General features: G+C 44.5%; 1 protein-coding gene across 5 annotated transcripts in view; it reads right to left on the minus strand.

Moving 5' to 3' along the window:
- Positions 1-24,616, minus strand: part of CACNA1I (calcium voltage-gated channel subunit alpha1 I) — a 151,766-nt gene that overhangs the window by 84,255 nt on the left and 42,895 nt on the right. For all 5 annotated transcript variants that reach the window (XM_061450788.1, XM_061450787.1, XM_061450785.1 and 2 more), the window contains exons 2-3: positions 2,864-3,037; positions 1,752-1,885 (exon numbers count right to left, since the gene is read on the minus strand). In XM_061450788.1, coding sequence (XP_061306772.1) covers positions 1,752-1,885; positions 2,864-2,956 — 227 coding nt within the window. In that variant the 5' untranslated portion in view covers positions 2,957-3,037. The remainder of the gene's footprint in view (positions 1-1,751; positions 1,886-2,863; positions 3,038-24,616) is intronic.

Raw genomic sequence — 24,616 nt, forward strand, 5'->3', positions numbered from 1 at the left:
TATAGAAATCAGGAAACAAATTTCTTTCAGTCTTGGACCTGAAATGAAAAATCCTCCACACTGATTAGTTTATACCTAAGGAGTTGATAATAATTCTCCTTGGCATTGAAAGGAGTTCAGATATGAGCTTTTTTCCTAGCACTGCTATCAGATGCACAAAAGACACTCTCTTCTCAAATTTCTGCTAGCAACAGCAAGAGAGGGAAACATGTAAATGGGGTTTACTCCCTCCTCATCTAGGTAGCATGGATTTTACTTGTTTTCTGCATGGAGCAAGCACTTGAGCCCACCCTCTTTCATTCAGCATTGCTCCACTGATTTCTTCATATCTCCAGACAGCATCCCTCACATACCAGGCTTGTAGGGACACTGGACAGTGTGAAAACCCAAGTTCCCAAGATTTTTATCCCATACACCAGCACTCCTGTGCCAACAGCACCTTCCTCCCAGCATACTGCAGCACCTCCTCCATATAGTGGAACACCATGGGCTACAAGAACCCCCTTTCAAACACACTTGTTCTTCTCTTTCCTCTTCAAAGGTTGCTTTGGTAGGATCTTGTTTTCCCTGCATCATGTCACCAGCAAATGTACCACCAGGAGCTCAGGCTAGAGAGTACAATGATCTGATTTTCCTCACTACTGCATGTCAAGTGCTTTAACTCACAGTCTCCACACCAGACCGTTTTGTATCAAATGCTAATCACAGCAGGCTTAGCCATGAAAAAGGTCTTCCCATCTCACACATGTTGTGTTAATGCAGGAAAATCAACAGCTTTCATCTGCCTGTCCTCCTTTCATGCGCAAGCTGGCTAAGAATCCGCCTTCAAAATTTAAAACTGAGCTGAGTTTGAAAATCTCTGCGCCTCCCAGAAGCAAACAATTACACACCCCTCCAAAGGGAATGCTGTAGAAGAACTGTATCAAAAGCAAATATAAAGACAGTGCTGCTCCACGCTGCAGGGGAAAACCCTGCAAAGTGAGCTTGAACTCATTGCTGGCTCAGTCAGTAATACATGCACTTCCATGACAGCAAATGTGGGTAATTCCTTGTCAGGAGGAAGAGGAAAGTGGGGGGTTCTCACTGAAAAGACATTCACCTGTTTACCTCTTTCCTTTGAGAACAGCAACACTGCATATTTATTTCTGGGTTTTTTTCCTCCTTTTTTTTTTTTTTTTTTTTTACTATACCACAGAGCAATCTAATGGAAAACGGACAAATTCAGAAAAAGCGCCCACCACTACCAGTGATGGACATTTTAATATGATTCAATAGGCAAACCCTGGTAGGCTTTCCACTTCCTACATGAAGAGGGGAAATCAGAGCTTCACCATAGCAACTTTGTTGTAAAAAACACTCAAATGTCAACTTGTCCCAATAGTACCGTGGGTAAGGCCAGTGAGAGACAAAAAGCCCAGAGTAACAAAAATGACATTCCTACTTTTGAAACACTGCTGCTGGAAACAGAGAAGCGAGATTTGTTCTGGTAAAGGTTAAAGCTCTTCCACCCAGACATTTTAAAAGCACTTTCAGCTGGTACAAACTAACACCTTCTACAGAAGTTGTGTGAGATGGCTGCACATCAGCTGGGGAGCTAAGCTACCTTGTCTACTGTTTCTTCCATAGACTGCTATGCCCCACAGATGTACTGAAGTAGCACCAAAGTGGAGACTTCTCCCTCAGAAACATTTCTTTTCCGTGCAAGAATCCAGCAAACACAGAACAAATAGACCCAGAAAATATCAACCTACCCAGCCATGACGATGAAGAAATCCAGGCGGTTCCAGGTATCTCCAAGGTAACACTTCTTGCCAAAGATCCCCAGGGCCACCATCTTTAAGACCATTTCCATGGCAAAGAAAATGAAGATGAAATCATCAAACACCTGCCAAACAGCAACCCAAGAGCACATTTGATAAGCATTCTCAGCCTTAGACTTTAAAATGCAAAATAAGAGAGAAATACAAATTTCAGTACTTCTGAAAATTAGTTAGAGCAGGGCTGGAGATGCTTCTGATATGCAGTCCTGGTATCATAGCTTACTGCTGCTCAAGTAAGCAAGGGGTTATTATAGTTTAGGGTTTTTTTCCCCATGGGTAAAGCAATTGATGTAGACTCAGAAACTCCTTACACGAACTTGAAAGGAGGCATTGGCTCAGAACCAGCAGATCCAAACACGGCCAGGGAGACACTATCCTTCCAAGGGCTCCCAGGAGGGATTCCTTATCACCCCGCTGAGGACATAGTGCAGCTTCACACACAGCTTAGACAGCACGTAACAATCACGGAGGCTTCGGATATCTGAACATCACCGCCTCAGCAACACTATCGCTGACAGCCTTTGCTGTCACCTTCTCTCTGAGATAGCAGCAACCGCAGCTAGTGCATTCATAGGTTGGATGTACCCATGGCTCTTTTTAGTATACCTTTTGTTTCTTCTCCCTTTCGGCATTCCAAATGTCACATTACCTGTAGACTCAGCGATACCCTTGCTACTCAACAGAGTAGTGAATGCATTAGGAGCTGCTATTGTCTCCTGCCTGGATGCCATAACCTTAATTATTTATCCCTGGCTTACCTCTGAGCTATGTATCTTACAGCTGTCTACATTAAGAAACCCCTGCTTATGCATAGGATCAGGAAGCCAGCAACTGTTCTGTATTGCATGGTCGCAAGTAGACTTCATTTGTTAGCATTTCCCTCCTCAGAGCAAGTTCTTACTATTTTACAACAGGATAGCTTACTGCCAGGGATGTTCTTGCCAGCCTGTCTGGGAAAGTGCTGCTCACACAACAAAGGAAAACGTGTGAAATTTTGTGACTTGGACTGAAGCCCCACCACAAGAAGAAGGAAGTCTGCTTACCTGCAAGATTTTGCACCTGTCAGAAAGGCAGTCCATATCCTCACACGGCTGGTACATCCCCAGGGTAACGCAGTTTAACAAAATCACCATCATGCTGACACATTCAAACCAGGTGGAAAAGAGTCAAGGAAAACTTCTGTGAAAGCATCATGGCTGAGATAAGCTTGCGCTAGGCTTGGGGTGACAAAATAGGAAGATTAAGGTAAATAACTTCTGGCAGGCTGACTTTTTACATTCTTATGTTTTCCTCCTCTCAGTTCCTTATTACTCCACTCCTTCATTAAGCCAAAACTCTTTTCAAAAGGAGAAAGCAGAGGTAGCACAAAGGTCTAAGGTATTCATAAAAGCCAAGTCATTGCCATAATTAAACACACCCTCACTCCTCTCCTGTTGGCTTGCCGAGTTCGTTCCCTCGTTGGTTTACTGAATCTCCCAAATACATGGAAGAGACTTTTCGTGGTGGCCCATACTCAAATGTAGCAGAGTTCTCTAGAATCTATGGATCTAAACCAAAATGGACAGCCAGATCTCTGTGTGAGCCTAGTGATTAGTGCCCTTCTGGGACCCCCTTCCCAATAACACAAAGCTAGAAGTCTTCCTCTTCCCCCTTCTGAGAGGAGCTTGGAGATGGAGTTGCCATATTGGAACAGGTTGATGGTCCATCTTATCTGTTATTCTGCTTCCAGCAGTGGCTTATGCTGAATAAAACTCCACAATATGCCTAATTAAGTTATTTGGTAACCATAGGGGGAAATTGCATTTCTGACCCCAGCTGGTGATCTATTTATGCCCTAAAGCAGAAGGATTGATAACCCTTATAATTGTTTTCTCAGCTATACTAGTATTCCTGCAGATATTTTGCTTATTCATTTGAATCCTTTGTTGATAATCTTACTAAAATATCTGTTTCATAAATAGTTGGCAGCCCTGAGCTATACTGGCTAATTATACTTTACATTAAAAATTGTTTCCTCCTATTTATTTTTAATTTGTTGCCTTTTAATTTCATCAAGTGCCACGTCATTTATACATTACAGAAAAGAATAAAAATGGTGTATTTTGTGTGACCTTCTCTGTGCTCTCCACACCCTCTACCTGCCTCCTCTTCACCATCCTTCTCCTCCTGAAGGAGTGTCAAGAACCCATACACACTTATCCAAGAACTCATTTACAATATTTGAGCTCTAAAAGTGGGCATGTATCTGTGATATCTTTCCAGCATTTGCATTGCAAAGCAGTGATGTAGATCTAGTGCAGCCAAACTTGGGGAATTCAAGCAAAGGGAATGAAACCACAACAGGGACTCAAAGTCAGAAGTTTATTTTATACAGATCAACACTTTTGCGTGCATGCTTAGGAAGAAGCAATTTGTCAGTAGTTAGGATGCTCCCATGCTCCCTTTGCTCCTCTTGCCTTGCAGCACACTTCCCCTCCACCTAGGCCACACAGATCATGGCAGGGTACCTTTGAGCTGCTGGCAAGACCCCAAAGCCTAAGACCTGGGCAGCCACAGCAAGTGCTCCCAAAAATGCTGCAGCTGAGTCCAGACGTGCAAGGCCCTCATCTTCTTGCTCAAAAGGCTGTGGCTGGCTGCACTCGATTTCTCCTCCCCTTCCATTTGGATACCAGCTCTCTGAAAGTTTGCCAGCATTGTCCAGGCTTTCTGAGGATGCTACTGAATTGCTGGCTGCTCCTGGGCTATTAAAGTGACATTAGGAAAATCTGCCACCTCAGGGTTTTCTTTTCAGAGCAGGTGGGGACCCTGAAAAGGCACATCAAACCTGCAGCAGAGAGGAAGAAAGAGCAAGGAGAAATCTGGAGCATCTCCTGCCCTGAGTCAGGAGGGGTTGCTGCCTGCCTGGGTCGGTGGAAGGGGTAATTAGAAGTACCTGCTGCCTTCAGCGTGTCACTGCTGTCAACCACAGCAACTGCCTCCTGTCACCACAGCAACAGCCTGCAGCCAGGTTTATCATCTTCCCTCTGGTGATGCCTCCCCCTCCCCACATCCTTCACCCCCTCCTTTTCCCTGTGCCTGAGCCTGTAATTAATTGCAGCTGCTGACAAAGCCAGTCCTCACAATCTGCATCATTCAGTCACAAGTTTCATTATTAATTAACTTCTTTCAAAGTTTAAATCTCCTAATTACAAGCAAACCCGTGCACATGCTCTCTCCCCCAACGCCAGCCCTCCCTCACTGCTGCTCTCCCTTCCCATGGCCCCACTATCAATACCTTTCCCAGTGAGGTCTAGGGCCTCTAACAGGTTTTGGAAACTAAAACGAAACCCAGACATTTCTGCCCGTGGTCAGCTTGCCCCTCCTGGACAAGCAGATACTTCAAGATGCAGCAATTCACTATGTAATGACTTGTCCATCAAAGTAGCTTTTTTTCCCCGGGTAGTGACAGTTCACAGTTGATTCAAACCATTACAGATAAAGTGGACATGGCACTCATTTGAAAAAAAAAAAAAAAAAAAGACAAAAGAAACAGCAAAGGAGAGAGGTTTCCTGACTCTTTTAACCATCAGCTATCTTCATTATCCACATAATTGTCTCCTTCTTGTAAAAGTCCTGTTAAGCTCTTGGCTTCAGCACTGCCGTGTGGCATCAAGATCTGTATCTAGGTTAATTATATTTTACCTAAAACACATTTCCTTGTACTGGTGCTGCAGCTAGTGCCTGCCCGTGGCAGCAACACTTTGCTGACGGGTGCCATCCTTGCCTCTCCACGCCCCAAGCAGGGCCCAGCCAGCTGCTGGCTGGAGGCAGCCGCCATGTATCCACTGACCCTCCATCATGTTTTCCAATGGACAGGGCAAGTCTGGAATGGGGAGAGACTCAAGGGGAATGCGTATCACCAGCACACACTAAGGAAGAATCTTCATCCACCTCAAACCATCTGGCATAGTCAGTGCTGAAAGCCACAAGTTACAAGATAGGTAAGGACGTCTACAGGTGTTTCTGGGAGCTGGAATGTATTGCAGGAGTGCTTGGAATGTGACTATACATAATGAGAGATGATGTTATGATGGGATATACCCATATAAGGGTGATGAGATACAGGCAAAGCTTTTGGGTTACATTCCTGAATGACAAATAGCAGAAGCACCACTTAACGTTCTTGGGATCAGCCTCAATCTCTGCTTTTTCTCACTGACAACAGAGAAAGCAATATTTTGGGGTCCTGTCTCCTCTTCCTTCTTTATCATCAGCTGAAAAGTAAGAGTACACCAGGCCGAAAATGCTCCCCAGTGGCTGGCACTCCTAGCTGCACATAAAATATATCAGCTTTTGACAGTCCCTCAGTCTATCTCCCTATTGCTATCTCCAAACCATTCCTAGGGTATACGTTGCGCCACTTCAGATCTTGGGTACCTCAAACCTGTTTAACCAGCAATAGAAATACCTTGTCTACAAAGCACTTACAGCATGGGGAAAAAGGCAGCCCTCTGGTGTGGCTGGTCATGGCAGCAAAAGGGAGGAACCTGCTGTGGTAGAGCCATTCAGTGACTGAACTGGGAAGATGGAGCCCTGTGCAATGCATCTCAAACACCAGCCACTGATGCACACAACTCTTTGTGAGCTCCCATCTCTAGTGCAGTGCCAGACAGGCGTATCTGAGGGCACCCTGCAGCTGAGACATCATGTGCACACGATCATTCCTTTGCACGTCTCTCCACTCACCTCTCACCCCACCATGCTTCCCACCAGCCAAATGGCTGCACCCTGTGATTCCAGTTTGTGGTGATTGCATTGTCTTTTCCAAGGAGGGAAATAAGCTAAGGACACTGCTGTGTTCCTTCCTTTCCTCCTCTGCTTTGTGACCCTCCTGCAAGAAGCCAGTAGGACGCTGTAACCGCAAGCAGGACAGTTGGTATTTTATTCTAATGGAGAAATTTGTGTTGTGAAGGTCAGAGAAACAAGAAGCTCCAGGGAAAGAAGTGCTTAGTTTTTCTCCCTCATTGCTGTTGGCTTTTGCAGATGCCCTCACAGGTGAGTTTCATTACCCTCTGCCCCCTCTACACTTTTTTCTTCTCAACTCCATTTTCCTTCTTCAGTGATACACAGGATTTTCATGGTCTTTTTCTACAAAACCAGCTGAGACAACCAACAGGGTTTCTTTCTCTTCAGCCTCGGTCTGCTAAGATAACCCACTAGAAAAAGCTGAATGCAACACCCGACATTCACTCAAAGGAAAATAAGTCTCAAAATGTGTTTGTGTTCAAATAGATCAAAACAATCAAAACATTTCTCAGAACAAAAAGCTTTAAAAATCCTGTTTTGGAAAGGCTGAAACATTTCTTCTCTGTCTTTTTTAGTGCAAAGAAGTGTTTCAACATTAGAGAAAAAAGGTTGTGGGTTTTTTGACTTCACTTGGAACTCTGTTGTTTGATTGGGGTTTTTTTACTTCCAAATCAATTAGAAATTAAATGTCAATACCCAGCACTGCAGTACTGGGATTTCATGGCAGTCAAGCCACAGAGAATAATTTATAAAGCCTTTCTGAAAGCCCTCAAGGTCAACATACTCTAGGTGCTCCCATGCCATGTAACGTCTTGTACTTGTTTGCTTTCATCACATCACCATTTATATACTCTTCTCACAGAAGAGGAGCTGAACTTCAGACAGGTGACATACACATCGCTAAGGTCTTCAAGTCTTGTACAGTACTGATGCCAAGGGAAGAACTGCAGTACTGCCAAACACAGCAGGACTGTTACGTTGATCTCAAGAGACACTAGGGAAGTCTTACATGACTCGTGATGGTGTTACTGGGAGGCAGGACAGGAATCCACAGAGAAGAGGGAGGCAGTAGAGAGATTTTAAATGCTTAGCAATACTTTATGTCCTTTGGAAGGGACTTCACAACAAGAACAGATTCATTAGAAAAGAAGAAGACTCAATTGTATTTGTATTAAATCAGATGGACACCAACACAACAAAGCACCATAGGTCAGCTTCTCTGATCAGTCTAACTTCCCAGGACTGCTCAGGAAGCAGATCCTGTACCAGAACACAGGCTTTTGGGCTGCATAGGTTAAATTCAGATTTAGCTCTGAGACTAACAAAAACTAAGTCAGTTGTATCTCATGCACCAAATCATATCCCCCTGTAGAGTTAGGTGAGCATTGAAGATAGCTTCTGGAAAGTTGGTGGGGGTTTTTCATTACAGGAACAAAATTAAGTAAATCTCTCATTTCTAAAACTTGTTCCATAATTATTTATTCAGACCTTATAATTGCATCCATTAAGCTCTCAAGTCCAACAAAACCAAAGCTAATAGAAAGAAATTTAACCTCTAGCAGGAAAAATGTACGATGGAGATTGAGGCTAAGAAGGAATCTGAAAAACAAATAGACAGATATATTAAAGCAATGTGACAAGTTTTCAGATATTCCAAAAATAGGAAGCCAAAGAGAGAGCTCTGAGCTAGTGTAAGGCCACAACAGGCCACAGAGGGCCCCTAATAAGACGGGAGGCTGCAGAGAGAAGTCAAGGCTTCTTTACCACAGCAACCACAGGAGAGCCTATTGGTCCTCAAGGCAGTGCAAGTGATGCCAAGAATTCTGGCTGGCTGCCGCACCACCTGGACGGATATACACTGGTCTCCTAAAGCAACACAGTGTTTTCCTCAGACAAGGTGTGCAGATCTTACGGCAAATTATTCAAATATCTTACAAATGCCATGCATCTTCATCAATGCTGCTATACAGCCCTACTATTAACGATTACCTCCTGTCTGCAGCAGCTGGGCCCCAGAGCTTTTCTGCTAATAATGACCCACCTCCAAATTGCATCTAGCTTTCAGGGTACAACAGAGCATCTGTTTAACAGTGTGTATCATTCCTACAGAGCTGTTTACTATAGAAAGCATGAGAAAAAATACAGTATCTAGGAAAAAAACACCCAAGAATCTTTTTCAGGTCTCAAAAAAAGTAATTACCCAAATTTAAACTTGAAGAGGGTATTAGAGGTAATGACTGTTCCTGGAGAAAGAGCTTTTTAATACCCTCAGATGGTTGTGACTGCGGCCGCATGTCTTACTTGCCAGCAAAGCACTACTCCACCATGCTGTGGGATCAGTTCAGGACTGACTTGAGGAATCGCCCCTCCTGCTGACTCCCAAATGGTGCCTCCTGCAGCATTCTGGCTCTGCCCAGGAGATCGCCATCCAAACCTGACCTGGCTTCACAGTAGGAGCTTCAACAAGGTCACAGCATGAGGTGGTAGGACTGCAGCTTGGAACTTTATTATGCTATATGACAGTTAAAAGAATTCTGCTCCAAAAATCTCCTATTCAAAGTGGCAGGTTCAGCAGCCACTTCCTCCTGGAGTTGGAGCTGTAGGAATAACAGAAACCAGGGAAGAACGACCAGAGGAAATTTTCTGAACCACAAAATGGGATCCAAAGTGTAAAGCTCTTAATGCTTACTGATATTTGTGGTGGCAACTCCCTGCTGACATCAGTGGCAAAGCAGAGTTACTCTGGTTTTGCACTTGGTTGGATGTCTGCTCTGCGGAAGACCTGAAACTTGGCAGGCCAAGGCAGGAAAGCATTTGCAATCCAGGAGTGATTTGAATTAGCAATAAGCTCCAGAGTAACAACACCTGAATTTGAATGGGGCAGCTGAATGTTCTGATGCAGGGTCCCCACGATGCATGACCACAGCAAGTGAGAAAACTGGCCAGAGAGGCTGGTGGAGTCACCATTCTCAAACCAGTCTCTGAGCCACAAATGGGGGTGTGTGTGGACTTGGGGCGAGAGGTTTGTTGACTTTTTACTTTATTTAATCTGGATTTGGTCAAGCCTACTTGGTGAAAATGTCCTTCAAAGCATAAATAAATAAATGCATTTAAGTGCTTTGCAAGGATAATCAAAATCTCTCCAAATCCTCCCCTTTACTTCTGTGTTTCACTGCCCTGAAACACCGGCCAAAGCTGTGCAGCTATTACCCAGCACCTGTCAAACTGATGTTACAGCCCCACCATGTTTGGCAATACTGTAGTCCCTTTTTTGGCCTTCCTGTCACAATGGGTCTCAATGGGGTCCTTAGCTTGGGTGGGTCCACTAAATATATCCACCAAATGATTATAGCACTGTATTGGCTATAACACTAATGACTCAACTTTAAGAAAGGGCAATGAAAAGAAGTAGTGAGTATGCATGGATTTGGGAGGGCAGAGAAAGCAGTAGAATTTTCAAAATGGAAGGCATTGCTTTTTTTCCCCCCTAATGTTCCTATTTTTTCTGGTTTGGTTTGTATTTTCTTCTGCCTTGGTCTCCTTTTGCTTTCCAGAGTTCTTCCCCTAGTCTAGTGGGAAGAAATGCTTAAATGTTTGGAATGAAACAGCATGAAGAGGGGATTAAATGTGAAGGTTTTTTTCAGGAACCAGGGACAAAGGGACAGGTTTTGGAAGATGTGAGGGCCCTTAAGAATGCAGAAGAACATTTTGGGACCTTTCACAGCATACAGATCTATGTCTCCCATTGATATTGGTGAGATCACACTGTGCCCCTCAAGCCTACAGACAAGAGCTTATCTGGTAGCTCACAAACACAAACAGGTGAAAGGAGGGCACACGTGAAGGGGGGAAAGCCAAGCAGTCTAAAGCATTATTGACTCCTTCCATTTCCAGCACAACTTTCACCTTCCCAGTAAAGGGAGGTCTTCTCATCTCACTCTCTGGTGCTTTACAGGTGTGGGCTTTGTCTTCTTATTATAGGTTTCAGGTTTGGTGAGCCTTAGGAAGTCCTGTGGGGCACAAAGAGGATGTTTCAAGGAACCTTCTGAAACAGGGACTTTTATGCACCTGCCTGTCACTGCCCAGGCTTGGAATGGGCAGATGTAGGTTTTGAGGGCTGGGGCTTTTTTTCCCCTTATTACTTTATAGCAAATAAAAAGGGATGGTGGAAATATTTGTCTTTGAATAAGAAGCCATTTCCCTGGAGAGGAAAAGAGGTTGGAAAAAACCTCACTAGCACTAAAGGTCTAAAGTCCACCAAACACTGTCTTCCCGTTCTGCTCTTTTATTCTTGCACTGGTCTGTTCATCACATGTCTTTCTAATCCACCCTAGTTTTCAGGTGTTACACACCACTTTTTTCACTTCTTGCAACTTCCCACCTATCTCTGGCAGAGGTCACATGAGTCCAAGCTGAACTCACAGGGATGCAGAACTCATTTATGCCTGAAGGGAGTGCAGGGCATCTTTGATAAAAGACCATCTTACCTTGTGTGAATGTGAAGGTGACAGTGAAAGCATAAAGGCTGGATTATGGACTGTCTCAAAGGTGTACATGTCATTATGCTCAGGGACTCCGCTCCGGTCTCTGCAGGTACCAGGGCAGTACCCTGTACCCGAGCACATCACTTGGTGAAGGTTGTGAAAGTGAGCACCTTGCTGCTCCAGCCAGCCAGTTTCCAAGGTTAACTAATCTTAAACAGGACTTTGCCTCCAGCAGCAGTCCTGAATTAGACAGGCAGAAATGCAGGATGAAGCCCCTTTGCCTTTCTTCCTTCTCCCAGATAGGTGATGCTTTCAGTGGATACAGAATCACTATATCATGCGCTGATGCTTAGCTTAGCAGGCTTTTCTGATGAGGGCTTCAGTACAGAAAAGAAAGTCATGCAGTGACAAAGCTCTGCAGCAAAGTAAATAAAGATTAATTCACAAGTATAGGGAGTGCTTAGTAAGGCCACTCAGAAGAAACTGCATACAGTCTAAGCAAAATGCAGGGCAATAACAAAAGGAGCTGGGTACGAGCTCCTGTTGTTTGTTTCATTACTGGGCATAATTAGATAGATAAAATTTCCAGTTTCAAGATGCCAACCCCCTCTTCCTTTGACAGCACATTTTTCCCTCACTGTTTTTGAAATTTGTGAAGGTTTGTAGCTGGTGCTTTTAGTTCCCGGAGGATGTGCTGGAAGAACTGGCACCAGTGGCCTGGAGGAAGAACTGATTGCAAACAACTGAGCCAATCTCTCAGCAGATAACTGGAGGCAGGGAGCTCCAGGCAGCACGCATGCTCACAGCAGCTGCTCAGACCTCCTCAAGGACACAAATGAGGTATGGATAGCCTCCTGAAAAGAAAGCTCCTGACATGTATATGTGACAGAGGTACCTATGAGGGGTGGGAGAGATGCTCATTATTTAAGCTTTTCATCTGAGAAGGGACCCTGTGGTGGATGAGCAGATGTACCAGTACTCTCTCTGTACATCTCTTTCTCTTCCTTCCCTCCTCTTACATCCTGCAACAAAAAGCACTCAGTGAAAATTAAATTATTTAAACTACCTAGCGCTTCTTTCAAAGCATTACATAAACTTTTACTAATTTCCACAATTACTTTTTAAGGTACACAGACACTTCCCCTTTGTTACAGATAAAAAAGCCAAGCAGGAGAGGAGCAAGTTTTTCCCAAAGTGGCCTCTGATATAGGTTCTCCAATGCATGAGCCTCTTAGAGCCTGGTTTTCAGGACTCTGCAATACTTGTTCATGTGAAGCTCCAAGCACCTGTCTGCCACCACCTCAAGTCAGATGGCCAAAGATCAGAGTTCCCTTTAGAAAAAAAAACAAACCAACATGACCCGGAGATCACAACATAAGTCACTGCTGGGGCTGCATTTGAATTCAGGTGTTCCTGACATCCACTACCTACTCACTAAACCCCTCAACTTTCTGGCTAGCTGACAGATAGCACCATGCCAGGGAAAGGACCCAACATGACTCACGCTTCATCACCACAATGCCAACAGTATTGAGTGCTGGTTTGGGGGGGTGGGTGGGGTGTGAAACCCTACGAATGTGCTAAGCATTATCAATATTAAAATATTACTAGTATTATTCATGAGGTATCTCCGCATGTCCTAGATGACACTAGCCAAGATCAAATTCAAATTATGCAAAACGTTACATAAACATGTGGTAAAAAACATGCTGCCTGCTCCAAAGGGTTTTTCATCTAACCGAAAAGGACAGGCTAACGAGGCATTACGATCTCTGCTTTGCACACAAGAAGCCAGAGCACAGAGAAATGAGCAGATTTACCCAAGGGCTGATAGGAGACATGGGGGCACAGCTGGGAACTGAGCAAGAGTCTCCCAATTTACTCTCCAGTGTCTTTGACCTAAGGTCATTCTCTACCTCAAATATAACTGCATTTGATGAGGACAATATTCACAGGGACAATGGTTCTTCCATAAATCTTTCCCAAGGACAACGGAAAAAGTGTTCAAGCTCCACCTTATAGAGGTGAGTAATGTACTACATATAGATTACCCTAAGCGTAGGGCTCCCTGCACCCATTCAGACAGGTCCCTGGCTGTTCAGCTGTGCAGTGCAGACAGGCAGGAGCCAGAGGAACTATGCTGTCTTGCTGTCTACCTCCGTCTTCCACCAATACCTACATTGGGATCTGAAGATAAAATTCAGCCCATGGTTATGTTAGTGTTACACTAAGTCCAGTCTAATACCCATGCATCCTTCTTTTTTCCAGTCTGTCAAAGAATTTACTACCTTTCAAGGACACTCCAGATTCCTTTGACAAAAATGCACTATGTAAGCACAAATTATCAACACATTTGACTACAGAACGACCAGCTCCAAAAAAAGGCAGTTCCTACAAAACAAATTGCTAATAGCAAAGCTAGCTAAAGCCTCCCTTGTCAGTAAGCATAGTTCTGCTACCTCTTTGATGTCTTTCTGCCTGTTGTATTCATCACCTCTCTTCAGATGTAGGACTAGTCGTACATTGCTGTTACTGTATTCATATTCCTGTGACCTATTTGCTTTCATATAGATTCAGCTTCACACTATTTATTCTGTAGTTTTTGACAGCCTCTAGAAATATATGCTTCTTCGCATTATTTACAGCCTAACTTATTTTTCCCTGTACAGTTTCCAGTCAAAAACTATGGATGTGCATTAATTTAATTTCATTTTGGACATACCAGTTACAGCCTAGCTCATTGCCCCATCTTTTCCAGCCTTGCCAAGTGTTTCCCTTTCTTTCTTTCAGGTCTTTCCTGTAAGCCTACTGTAACAACCACCCCCAATTCTGTGTGATTCTGCAGGAGCTGCTCCTTTATTGGATTACTTTTCACAGTAATTACTTTTCAGATCACTTCTCACAGCCATTCATCTTCTATCATGTTAATTACCAAGCACCAAAGGATCACTTGCATTTCCATTGTCCCATTGGTTTCATTGGCTTCTCCACTAGCCAGCTACCCTCAGATTCCTCTCCCCTCTCCACAGTACATACACTGTTTAAATACTGCCCACTTAGCTACCTTATTTCCAGCAGCCTGCTAGCCTTTTGCTTACAGTGATAAAGTGACTTTACCATAAAGATGGAATAAAGTTGATTGTTTAGCTGGATCATAACTAGTATAAAATGTTGGTGAGCAGAACAGAGGTACTCAGAATACCTGCAGCTGGCAGACCCACCACCTTCTGCAAATTTGTTCTCCTATCCCTTACACGCAGTGTATCCCTTTCCAAAGAGAAGTAGCAGTGGCTTAAAGCTCACATCTTTACACAATCTTTTCTTCTATCTGAGAATCATTTTTTTTTCTGTCCAGATACAACCAGACATGGAGCCAGCAGCATACTAGAAAAGACTATCACAGAAACTTCAGCTTTAGGCTTTCTTACTAATAATCCATCCTTATATTTCAAGATTCTTATATCGCTGACACAATGCTGTACCATGACCACAGGCTCCTCCACAGCTGCCTTTAATATGAGTCATATACCTTGTGGGATTTGATGCCCTTGTATCCAGTAGGGAAATTATCTTACAGGTCTCACGGCCATCATACATCCAGCTGTCTGCATGGCAGGCAGCAGAATTATCTCCTCTCCCCATAACCTGTTTGGACATCACATCCAATCAGTTTATGCAGCCAATGTAGCAAGTATCACACCCCAGACAGAAGCTGCCTGTGCGCCTGCACAAGCTGACATCTCTCAAACCTACCTTTTCCCTGCCACCTGGCTGGGAAAGCAATGCATATGCAAACTGACAGTACCAAGTGCATCCTCATCATCACCATCAGCGAGGTGCTACCGAGCTATAGGAGCTCTGGAGGGGAAAGTCAGCAGTTGGAGGGAAAACGTCCTTTCATTTCACTGCATGTCTAATACTCTGCTAACCACATGTGCTTCTCCAAGCAGAAATAGACCACAGCCCTTGGCCTACCCCACTTCAGCTTACTTGTGGCAACTCAGCAACAACAGGACTTGAGAGGAAATCTGATAAAAAAGCATGAAAGAACCAGTTTTCCTGGAGTCAGAAGTGAGAGAGAGCCTGAGGGGTGAGAAATCATTAATGTGACCTATGCCTCAAGCATCCGCCCATTTTGGTGTCAGGATGTGTGTTGCATCACATGTCTATTCCCACGGGACATTGTGCCGTACAGAAAGGATGTCTATTTTGGTCCGAGTCAGGTAAGGGACCAAACCATTTTCCCTTAGGTAGCTGCAGTCACCACTTACCAGGGAGGAAAAGAAGAGATGCCCTTGCCATAGCACCTCTTCAGAGGAGGATAAAAACCCCTCTGCAAAAGGGGTTTTATGGAAAAGAAGTTGCCATTCCTACAGCAGAAGGCTGAAGGAGGAGGCATCTGCATCTCCACAGCACGCTTTGAGCACCTGCTTAGCTTCACCACATTTAAAGGGCTTTCACATTATTTATGACAGTGAGCAAAGGAAAAGAAAAGCCAGCTCGCAGGTCAGGATAGTAAAGACCGACTTGGCATGCCTGGAAGAGTCAGCCGCTGAGGACCCACAGTAATCTGCAAAAATGGGCGGAAAAGAGCTCCCGTCACTTTCCCAGAAAGAACACCCTGTCCCTAAAGGCAGCTCTGCTCCCAGCCCCTCCACCAGCTGGGAGGATGAGACATTACCAGCCAACAGCAAGGTGGCCGAGGTCCTATGGCGCCATGGGGTAATAGACCCTTGCCAGGCAGGGGCGGGGGGCCGGGGCAGCCAGAGTGTGCCAGGTCTGGAACGAGCCACACACTCAAATCCCTGCATGCTGTGCTGGGCTGATAAGGCATTTCTCTCTTACCCTTGCTCTGCACCCCTCCCACACACCTGCCACTAAGAGTGGGGAGTAAGGTATGGAAGAAAATCACACATTTGCACCAGTGTTTTGTGTGTCGTGACCCCTATTATAACTTCTTTTTCAGTCTAGCTTAGTTTCTCCAGGTAATTAGTTCTAGCGACCCTTCAAATATACTTTTCAGCCTCACAGAGCCATAAATTTTCAAGTGACAACCGTCACGCCAGGCTGCACTACCATGTACAAAGCTCCTTACTGGTCCTGTCTATCTCTCCGTGCTGTAAGACCATTCCTGTGAAGCCTCCCCGCACTCACACGCCTGATCCTTTCCTCCCCCATTAGCAGTCACACTTCTCTCACACTCCTCCTTTCAGCTTTCTGGATGCTGCCTTTCAGGGTTTTGTTTGAAGGTGTATAGAAAAGAAATGATAGACTTCACATTGGCCCTGTTACAGGCTGCTGCACGACAGCTTTTCGAAGGAAGTATGCCTGTGCATGTGTAACACATACAAGGGTATTGGTCACATACATAGGTCAGTCACCCCAATTTCCTTGGGAAGGTATTTTGACAGTTTGTCTAGTGTTTATTCCTCCACTTGACATACCCAGGCTTTTTGATGACACATTTGATGCTCACGTTTCTTTTAAATGGTCAAAGTCCTCTATTTTAAGCTAGTTATACCTATTTGGAAACTTAATCTTTTTCTTGAGAAGGCTTTTTCCTCCCATGTTTAAGAACTCCCCTACTTTTTCCAATTAACCCTAATTTAACAGAAACTGAGCAATAAGAGATCAGAAAGAACCAATGTGATCCTGTAGTACCTTCCCTCATAACTACCCCCCATCAAGGTCTAAAACAAAGCCACTGAAGCCAGCAAACCTCCACAAGCTGCACAGCCAAGGTTCTAAGTACACCAACCACCTCTCAAGCCCATAGCAGAGACAGCAAACTTACTCCTCCAAACACAGAGACCACCTTGAAAATCTGAGGTGGGGACAGACAACCATTCCCAGCTCCCCTTTCCAGACTCCATCACGTCTTGGCCACCACACCTCTAATCTCAATAGCACATAAATTTGTGGATCCATATTTAATATGTTGCATAATACATAGAGGGAGCAATGTGGACATGCATGTGGATGCTTGTCTACCTGATGGGTGGAGCAGTGAAAGATATAATTCTCTTTTCACCCAGTCACTGCAACTACTCTAGATCAGGTTTTGCTTGTCATTTCTCATCCCTGAGCACTGTCCCCACTGACAGTTCCATGAGCAGGCTGATGAGACGCAACATTAGACTGGGATAAAGCAATGAGGGCAAAGGAGAGCAGGAACCCATGAAACACATGGAAGCCAGCCAGTTCTGTACCTGAACCAGGGAGAGAAAGAATCACACTTTCACAGGAAGGAGCCTCCTACTTTCTAGCAATGTTTCTGCTTCCCTTCTAGCTGTGAAAGGGTTCAAATAAAGGAAAAAAAAAAAACAGTACTGCATTGGAGAACCTATCTTTTAGAAACAGAGGTGGTCCTTTCCAGCCCCAGTAGAATGAGGCTGATGGCATATTATGTTCCTGACCCTGACAGGACAGAAAAACAGCTGCAGGAAAACAAATCTGAATTCCCCAAGCTCTTCGTAATGCAGCCGCTTTCTAATGTGCTTTAGAGCATGTGGTAGTGTGATGGAAAGGTTTTATTAACACAGAACCTGCTTAACCCAATTGTAAGTTTTAATCCATTCCAAACCATGCCAATAAAGCCAGTCTGCCTAATCCCTATTCTACAGCTAAAATAGCATAGGATGATGGCTCAGCCTGAAGAAATATAACTCCAGTGCTTACCACCCAATGGCTTCCAAGAAGGGTCCTATATTTGTACCTGGGCAGGAATAGCTCATTACTCCATCAATCAGTGGAGCTCTCCACCAATTCATGTATCTCTGTGCATAGACCTGCAAACTGCAGCGGCACAGGGGCAGATACTTACCCTGCTACAGCCCTTCTTGCTGGAGGGAAGGGCAGGAACCTTCAGGAAAGGATACAGCGAAGAACAGAAGATGGCAACTGCTTCATTCTTGCCAGTGTAACCCAATAATACACGTATGACAAGACTACACAGCAGCAGTCAAAAGCAGAGTGCAAATTCGCTACAGTCGATTTATTAGGCCAATTGAACATACATAATCACATTTTCTGCAAGGCAGAGATAGCGTTGGACATCCTCAACCTGGTTCGAGATATACACTGAAAACTGCACAAAGGAACTACCTCACAGCAGGTCTGGGAGCAATCTCTCACACCCTCAGGAGCTGGCTCCTTAGGAATGTTTAAATGAAAGTAGAGAAACACCCAGCACACACTGTCTAGTAGGGAAGCCAGCTGGTAAGCCTGAAAGACTTTTCTCAACTCTAACGTAGCAAGACACAGGGGCTTTATCAGTTACCACAGAAAAAGCTGGATGGATTTGCTGCTTGTGACAGCACGGTGAAGACAGAAGCTAAACTCCAGGGCAGGGCTTGCAAGACCAAATTCAATCACGCAGCTCTATCAGTTCTGATTTCAGTTTAAAACTTCCACCTCTTCCTATAGCAGCACCTCCGGCTTGCCCAGCCCTGTGCACAGGCTGGTGAAATGCTTAGCTGTGGTTTACAGGTTCAAGCCCAGGAGAGAACTCTTTGTCATCAGGCTCCTTTTTCTGGTGTCTTGTGGACAGGATTTCTATTGAAGCATTTCTGCTCTCTTCCTTTGCCATGAGGTTACTCTGTTTCTAGACCACACAATTATATTACGAAGGGTCATTTATGAAGGTTCTTGGCAGCAGTATCATTTATTTGAAGATGATCAAATCTAGATTAAAAAAAGCAAAACCGCAGATCTCTATCATGTTGCTGGATGTGTAGGGAGGGAGGAGTTGTTTTTCACTGACCCTTTAAAACAAATGTTTTCCCATCTGGATTAGAAAACATGCCACATCTGAGTAAAATTCATCTCAAATCTCCTTACTGTTTTCTGTTGCTCTTCAAACAAGGAATTTCAGAGACTGCTTCACTGATGAGAAAAAAACGGATTTGGTTTATTTCAGGAGCGGAGGTTGTGCCTTGTTTTTCTCTGATATATGAAACATCCCTTGATTGTGCAAATGCATCCTGATGGTGTCTTTGTGTTCCTGTCACTCCTGATTTATGGGGGCCTTTTCTTCACTCAGAAGAAGAATTTGCATTTCAATTTCCATTACTTGTACCTCTCCCTACATTGCTTGTGCTCTTCTTTTCCCCAGCTGCCCCACACTTCAGTGGCATCAGGAAGGATACAGGAGTAGGGTGCTACAGGCACCGTTCTAGAGAAACGAGATCATGCTGCTGAGATGTCTGGTAAGGTATATGTTTGCTTATGCCCAAGAAGGACCCTTGCTGTGTTTAGTCCTGTTTCTTATGGTTTCCTCCATGCTGTGGAGGAGGAGGAAGGCAGCTGCTCTGGGCCCCAATACAATCCCTCGTTTGCTTACCCATTCTCTGAGAAACAGCAGCCCACAAAAGAGCAAGAAGGACCTGGATATGCTCAGGCTTGTTCCTGCAGCTGACTCACTCCTCTTCCTTTCCCATTCTGCAGGGGTGGCAAGAGGACAAATGGGAAGCCCTCCCTGGGGGACTCACATTGTTTCCTGTGGGGTTGTCCCCATTCTGACAACAGGAGCTTCAAGCAGACTCCTACATAAAATCAGAGACCAAAGATTATGTCTTGGACAAGTGGGTTAAACAGAGGTCAGAGAGCCACTCTACCTCCTAGGCTTCATCCTTACCTCTTCTGCAAATCCTGGTGGTCACAATAAGCTTCTGTGTCAGCCCAGACTCTGCACTCCTGGTCACACACTGCCTCCTCTTGTTTGGGCAACCTGAATGGGCTGTCATCGGCAGCCTGAGGAGACCATAAACCCTCCGAACCTACACAAGGGGTGGTCTTGGAGCCAGCAACATGTAAGAAACCACACAGCCTGCATTGCAGATCCCATTGTTCACCTCACAGCTAAGCTTGTGCTTTGATGGACGTAGTTCATGTCTACCTATGAAATGTTACAAGCTTTGAAATAAAGAAAAAAATGTTTTTTTTTTTTAAAGGAATAAAATGAAGCTTCAGAAATGGAAGAGGAGTTGCCAGGACACATCAAGCTTTAAAGATGTGAGTGGCAGAAATGCATTAAAGATAACTCTTCAGAGCTGTCAGACCCACAGCCATTATCAAAACTGAACTTAAAAAAGAGAGAAATAAACTGAACCTTATCAACTGTGCGTGTGGACACGAAGGCCATGAATTCCTAATGGGTTGTTGAAGGCCAAGTGTTGTGCCGTGTGCCATAAGCCTGTGTTGTCTTAATTTGCAATGGTCTGAAACAAGATATACAAAACTACATTTTGATTTGACTTGTTTAAAGTACACTGTTTTGACCTAAGGGTTTTGACTATCGCACATTACCATGTTGACTTTTACATTATCACACAAAGCCAAAAAGGAAACACTCTGAGCTGATTAAAACATGCACATCGTTTCCAGGGGGCAGAGGAGTAACAATAAATTTATGCTGATTTCACTGAATCAGCAATTTCCAACTGAAATCAGCTTCAGGGTAAAGCTCTCCAGAAGCACCAGTGGGAGCTCATATGATGTCCCCAGTACCCACCTCAGACACTATGCACATATGGATATATTCAAACACCCAATTTTGTCCCCTTTTCCCCTTGGAGCTCCTCTTATTGGGGCTTTCAGAGGTTTGTAGAGTGCTGAAAGCCATTACATTAGGCAGTATCTGTCCTACTTATCAGCTCCCAGCTGGCTGTAGAGGAGCTTTCGTCAGTGGGTCTGAACTTACAAATACTGACACAGAGATTATGTGCCCCATGAAGAATGGTTTAATCAGATTAATCTGTGGGAGATTCCATCAGCCTCTTCCCTGCAGAGCCCTACAGCGAAGGACTGGCATAATCTCACAGCCTATGGCATGGCCCAAGACGATGTTATCCCATTCCCCAGGATGCCTAATCCTGTTTTACTCTCTTGGCTTGGCCCCTTTGCAATGCCCATCACCCCTTTCAGGCAAGGGCCAGCCTGAAGGACACAAAGGGCTGCAGTGGGATGAGACAGGAGACTGTACCCTCATCAACCCCAGAGTTGGCAGCCCTGCTCCCAGCACAGCATACCATGCTAATAGGGACACAGAGCAAAGCCCCATAACCCTCAGCTCCTTAAACCTAGGAGGTTTACACAGCAGGGTGGAGTAACGGGAATTACTGAAGGGCCTCTCTCACCTGCTGGCTCCAACTTGCTTGCTTTCATTGCAGCGCATCAAAATGTAAACCAGTTAGATGGCAAATCTCAGCCTAGAAATCACATTCCCTCAGCAACTCGGAGTTTCAGAGGAGACAGAAGTAGGAAAGACCAATCAAGTCACATCCTACACAGACTCTTAAATAAGGCAGGAAGGTTTGGCATTAGCATTTCTACTATGCTGGCTTCTTTTACTCCCCCCATCCTCTTCAATCCTAGCTTCAAACATCAAAATGGGCTGGGTTTAAGGTGAACTAGAAATCCTGGCAATGAATGATGACTAATACACTATGAATGACAGAAACTTGGTAGAACACTAAAAAGCAAATGGGATATTGCAACACCTGGCTGCAAGTTATGTAGAAAAGCAGGTTCAAGCCAAGAGGTTGGAGAAATAATGCAGTCTTCTAAATTCCTCTGTGGAATTAAATCTAAAACCCTGAAACTCTTAAGGGGGAAAACTCTACGTGCAGAAGATCATACCATCAACTCTGCATGAATTCACAACCCCAGGAGTTGTAATACATTTTAATCCCATGCTGCACATTTATCATCAGGGCTCTAGATAAAGACAACTGGGTGTGCAGTTCTGAAAGAAACAGTGGTACAATTTAAAGAAAATGAAGATGGGGGAATTCACCTGTAAACTGGCACAAAGAACGCAACAGCTCCAATTTAAACAATTGCTTCTTGGAACATCTAATTTGAGCACCCACAAGCAAAAGCAGCTATTCCTGACTTCATTTTCAGTAACATGGAGGAACTAATTCAAGAAGCGACAATATCCAAGCCCTTAAGTAATAGGGTTCACAATGTAATTAAGTAGGATTTCCTAGGAGGCGGCAGTGAATAAAAAACATACACAAGTGACACTAGATTTTAGAAAAGTGTTTAAAGCATGACAAGAGACATTCAGAGGACATCAGTTCAGAGTAAAGGAAGAGAGTGCTGTATAGGTGGTTTGAATAATCAATAAGTCATGTGGGAAGGGAGCTCTTGGTGGGGTCACAGAATCTGCAAAGGGCACAGGTTATTTTAGGTAGGTCAAACAGCCCCTCAAGACCAGAGAGGACTCTTGGGTACTGGAAGGAGACTTAACCAAGCAAGGAAAATGGCCAACAATAAGTGACACTGTGTCACTAAAAACAAAGTGATTATCTCAGAAAACCCACATTAAAGATGTACCAGGTCATCTTACATGATTTCAAGCAGCAACAGCCTGTGCAAGGGATGCTGGGGTCCCCGCATCCAGCTCAGTCTTCCTCAGCCAAGCACACCACTATCAAGCAAGGTGTCCAGTTGCTAAAAGGGCTGGAAGGAGGAAGGCTGCTGATACTATGCAGGACTGGTCATGTCAGGTTGTGATGGATTTTGCAGAACCCAAGAAGGTTCAGAGAAAGGCAACATAAATGATGGACAGCCTGGGAACACAATCCTCTGCAGGGAGAGGGGAGATTTTGAGCTGGTTTCTGGTCCCTTTTACCAAGAAAAATCTTTTTCCCACTACAGGCACCAATCACATGAGCTATACCCTTGATTCCTCCCAGGACCGTCACTGCAGGATATTACTGTGTGGGATTTTTGATCTGCTGTTGCATAGGTCCTACATCTGCTGTAGAGCACACAGAAATATTTCACAACCTCTGACGTGTGAGTACATTTTTGGCAGCTCATTCTGGATTTAACAGCACAGTGGTTCATGATTGCAGGGTGCTGGATAAGGTAACTAAAGCCATCCCTTTTGATCCCAAGCTCCTCTGAACCAGAAAAATGATCAGAATGTATGAAATAAAAATGGTAACTAGGGAAATTCTGTGCTCCCAGCACACGGCCAAGAGGATACACAGTGGCATTAGAAGTTGGAAAATCCAAAGCTGGCAGATAGCAAATACGTTCCTTCCTCCCCCATGTCAATATATGATTAAACAGCAGAACTCTCTGCTGCAGGAAGGTAGGAAGACCAGATCCCCACATCATTCAATACAAGCAAACCATAGGAAAATAAACCCACACCCAGTGTTATCATAACTAGAGAGACTCAAATCCCCAGCACTTACACCAATCTCTAACCCATACACACGGGATTAATCCACACCTGCCTGCAGTAACATCTGGACACCTTCCTGCAAGGCGTTCCCTGCTGTGGTTAATCACCAGTTATGTACTGGACCAGCCCCAGCTCAGCCATTCCTCTTTCATCTGAGCTGAATGACACTCATAATCAAGGCAATCACATTTACTGCTTGAATTTTTGAAATGCCTAAGCATACAAGGCTCAAGCAGACGAACAACACGTCTACAAACTGGAGGATGGAGCAAGTAAGGCATTACATGAGGGCAGTTGTGAGTAGCAGAAGTTGAAGTGGGTACCAACATTAACTTTTCTGACATTTATTTGTATTTCATTTCCCTTCCATGATCAGTTTGTTCTCATCATTTTGAGACAGACCTTCACAGAGCACCCTGCTTAACTCTCCTCTTCACATCATCTTCTATCTATAAGATGAACTGGCGGAGAAACGATTGCTTAGCTCAGTGTCCAGGGAAAATACAGCTACAAGATTGTATTGCACTGGGATGCTGCAGTGGCACAAGCCAGTTTCAGGATGAGTAGATTGTGTTGCCAGCCAATTTTTTATCAATGCTTTATCTAGCTCAGTTAGCCTGAGTGCCAAATGCCCAAGTCTTCCCTGAGCTCCAAGCTCCTTTTCAGTCATGGCACTTGACCGTTTTTTCTTTATGGATTATCAGCCAATTTGAACAGTGTTCCCAAATCCTAATTAATTTGCTGCTCATTCCCTTATCACTGAAAAGATTATGCATGCAAGATGGCAGCTTACACACATGTATTGTGAGCAGCTAGAACATGTGTTGCTTCCTTTCAGTGTACGATTGGGCTAGACCTCAACAGTGTCACTCCCTGCCTGCTACTGCTGCTTTTCATTGCTCCCATGATATTGTTTATTCCTCCTCACATCCTTCAGGGTATTCCTCATGTCTTGTTCCTTTTGCACCACTTCCCATTCCTTACACCCCCCTCCCAGCTCTCCTGCCCCACTGTCACAATTCCAAATTTCTTCTCCTCCATAACTCTCCTGCCACCTTGCTAGATGTCACTACTTGTACCCTTGCACGTTCCCACCTTTGCCCTGGCATTCTCACTTTGCAGCCCTCACTCTTCTCAGGAAAGCAGAGAGAGGGTAAAATTCCGCCTTTCATTTTAATACACATCATGAACCCAGCTTTTTTTTAGATCAGGCTCTGGCAGAGCCAGAGCACTGGAGCTGCCTGGGATCACTAATGATCTCATCTTCTGCTTTTTTCTTGGTTTGTTCTCTTTGACCTTAGCACAACCTTAAATGTTGAGCTGCT

The sequence above is a fragment of the Pezoporus flaviventris genome, unplaced genomic scaffold (assembly GCF_033815535.1).
Source record: "Pezoporus flaviventris isolate CSIRO_AGI_PZ_B2104156 unplaced genomic scaffold, CSIRO_AGI_Pfla_v1 ptg000011l, whole genome shotgun sequence".
NCBI classification, from domain to species: domain Eukaryota; kingdom Metazoa; phylum Chordata; class Aves; order Psittaciformes; family Psittacidae; genus Pezoporus; species Pezoporus flaviventris.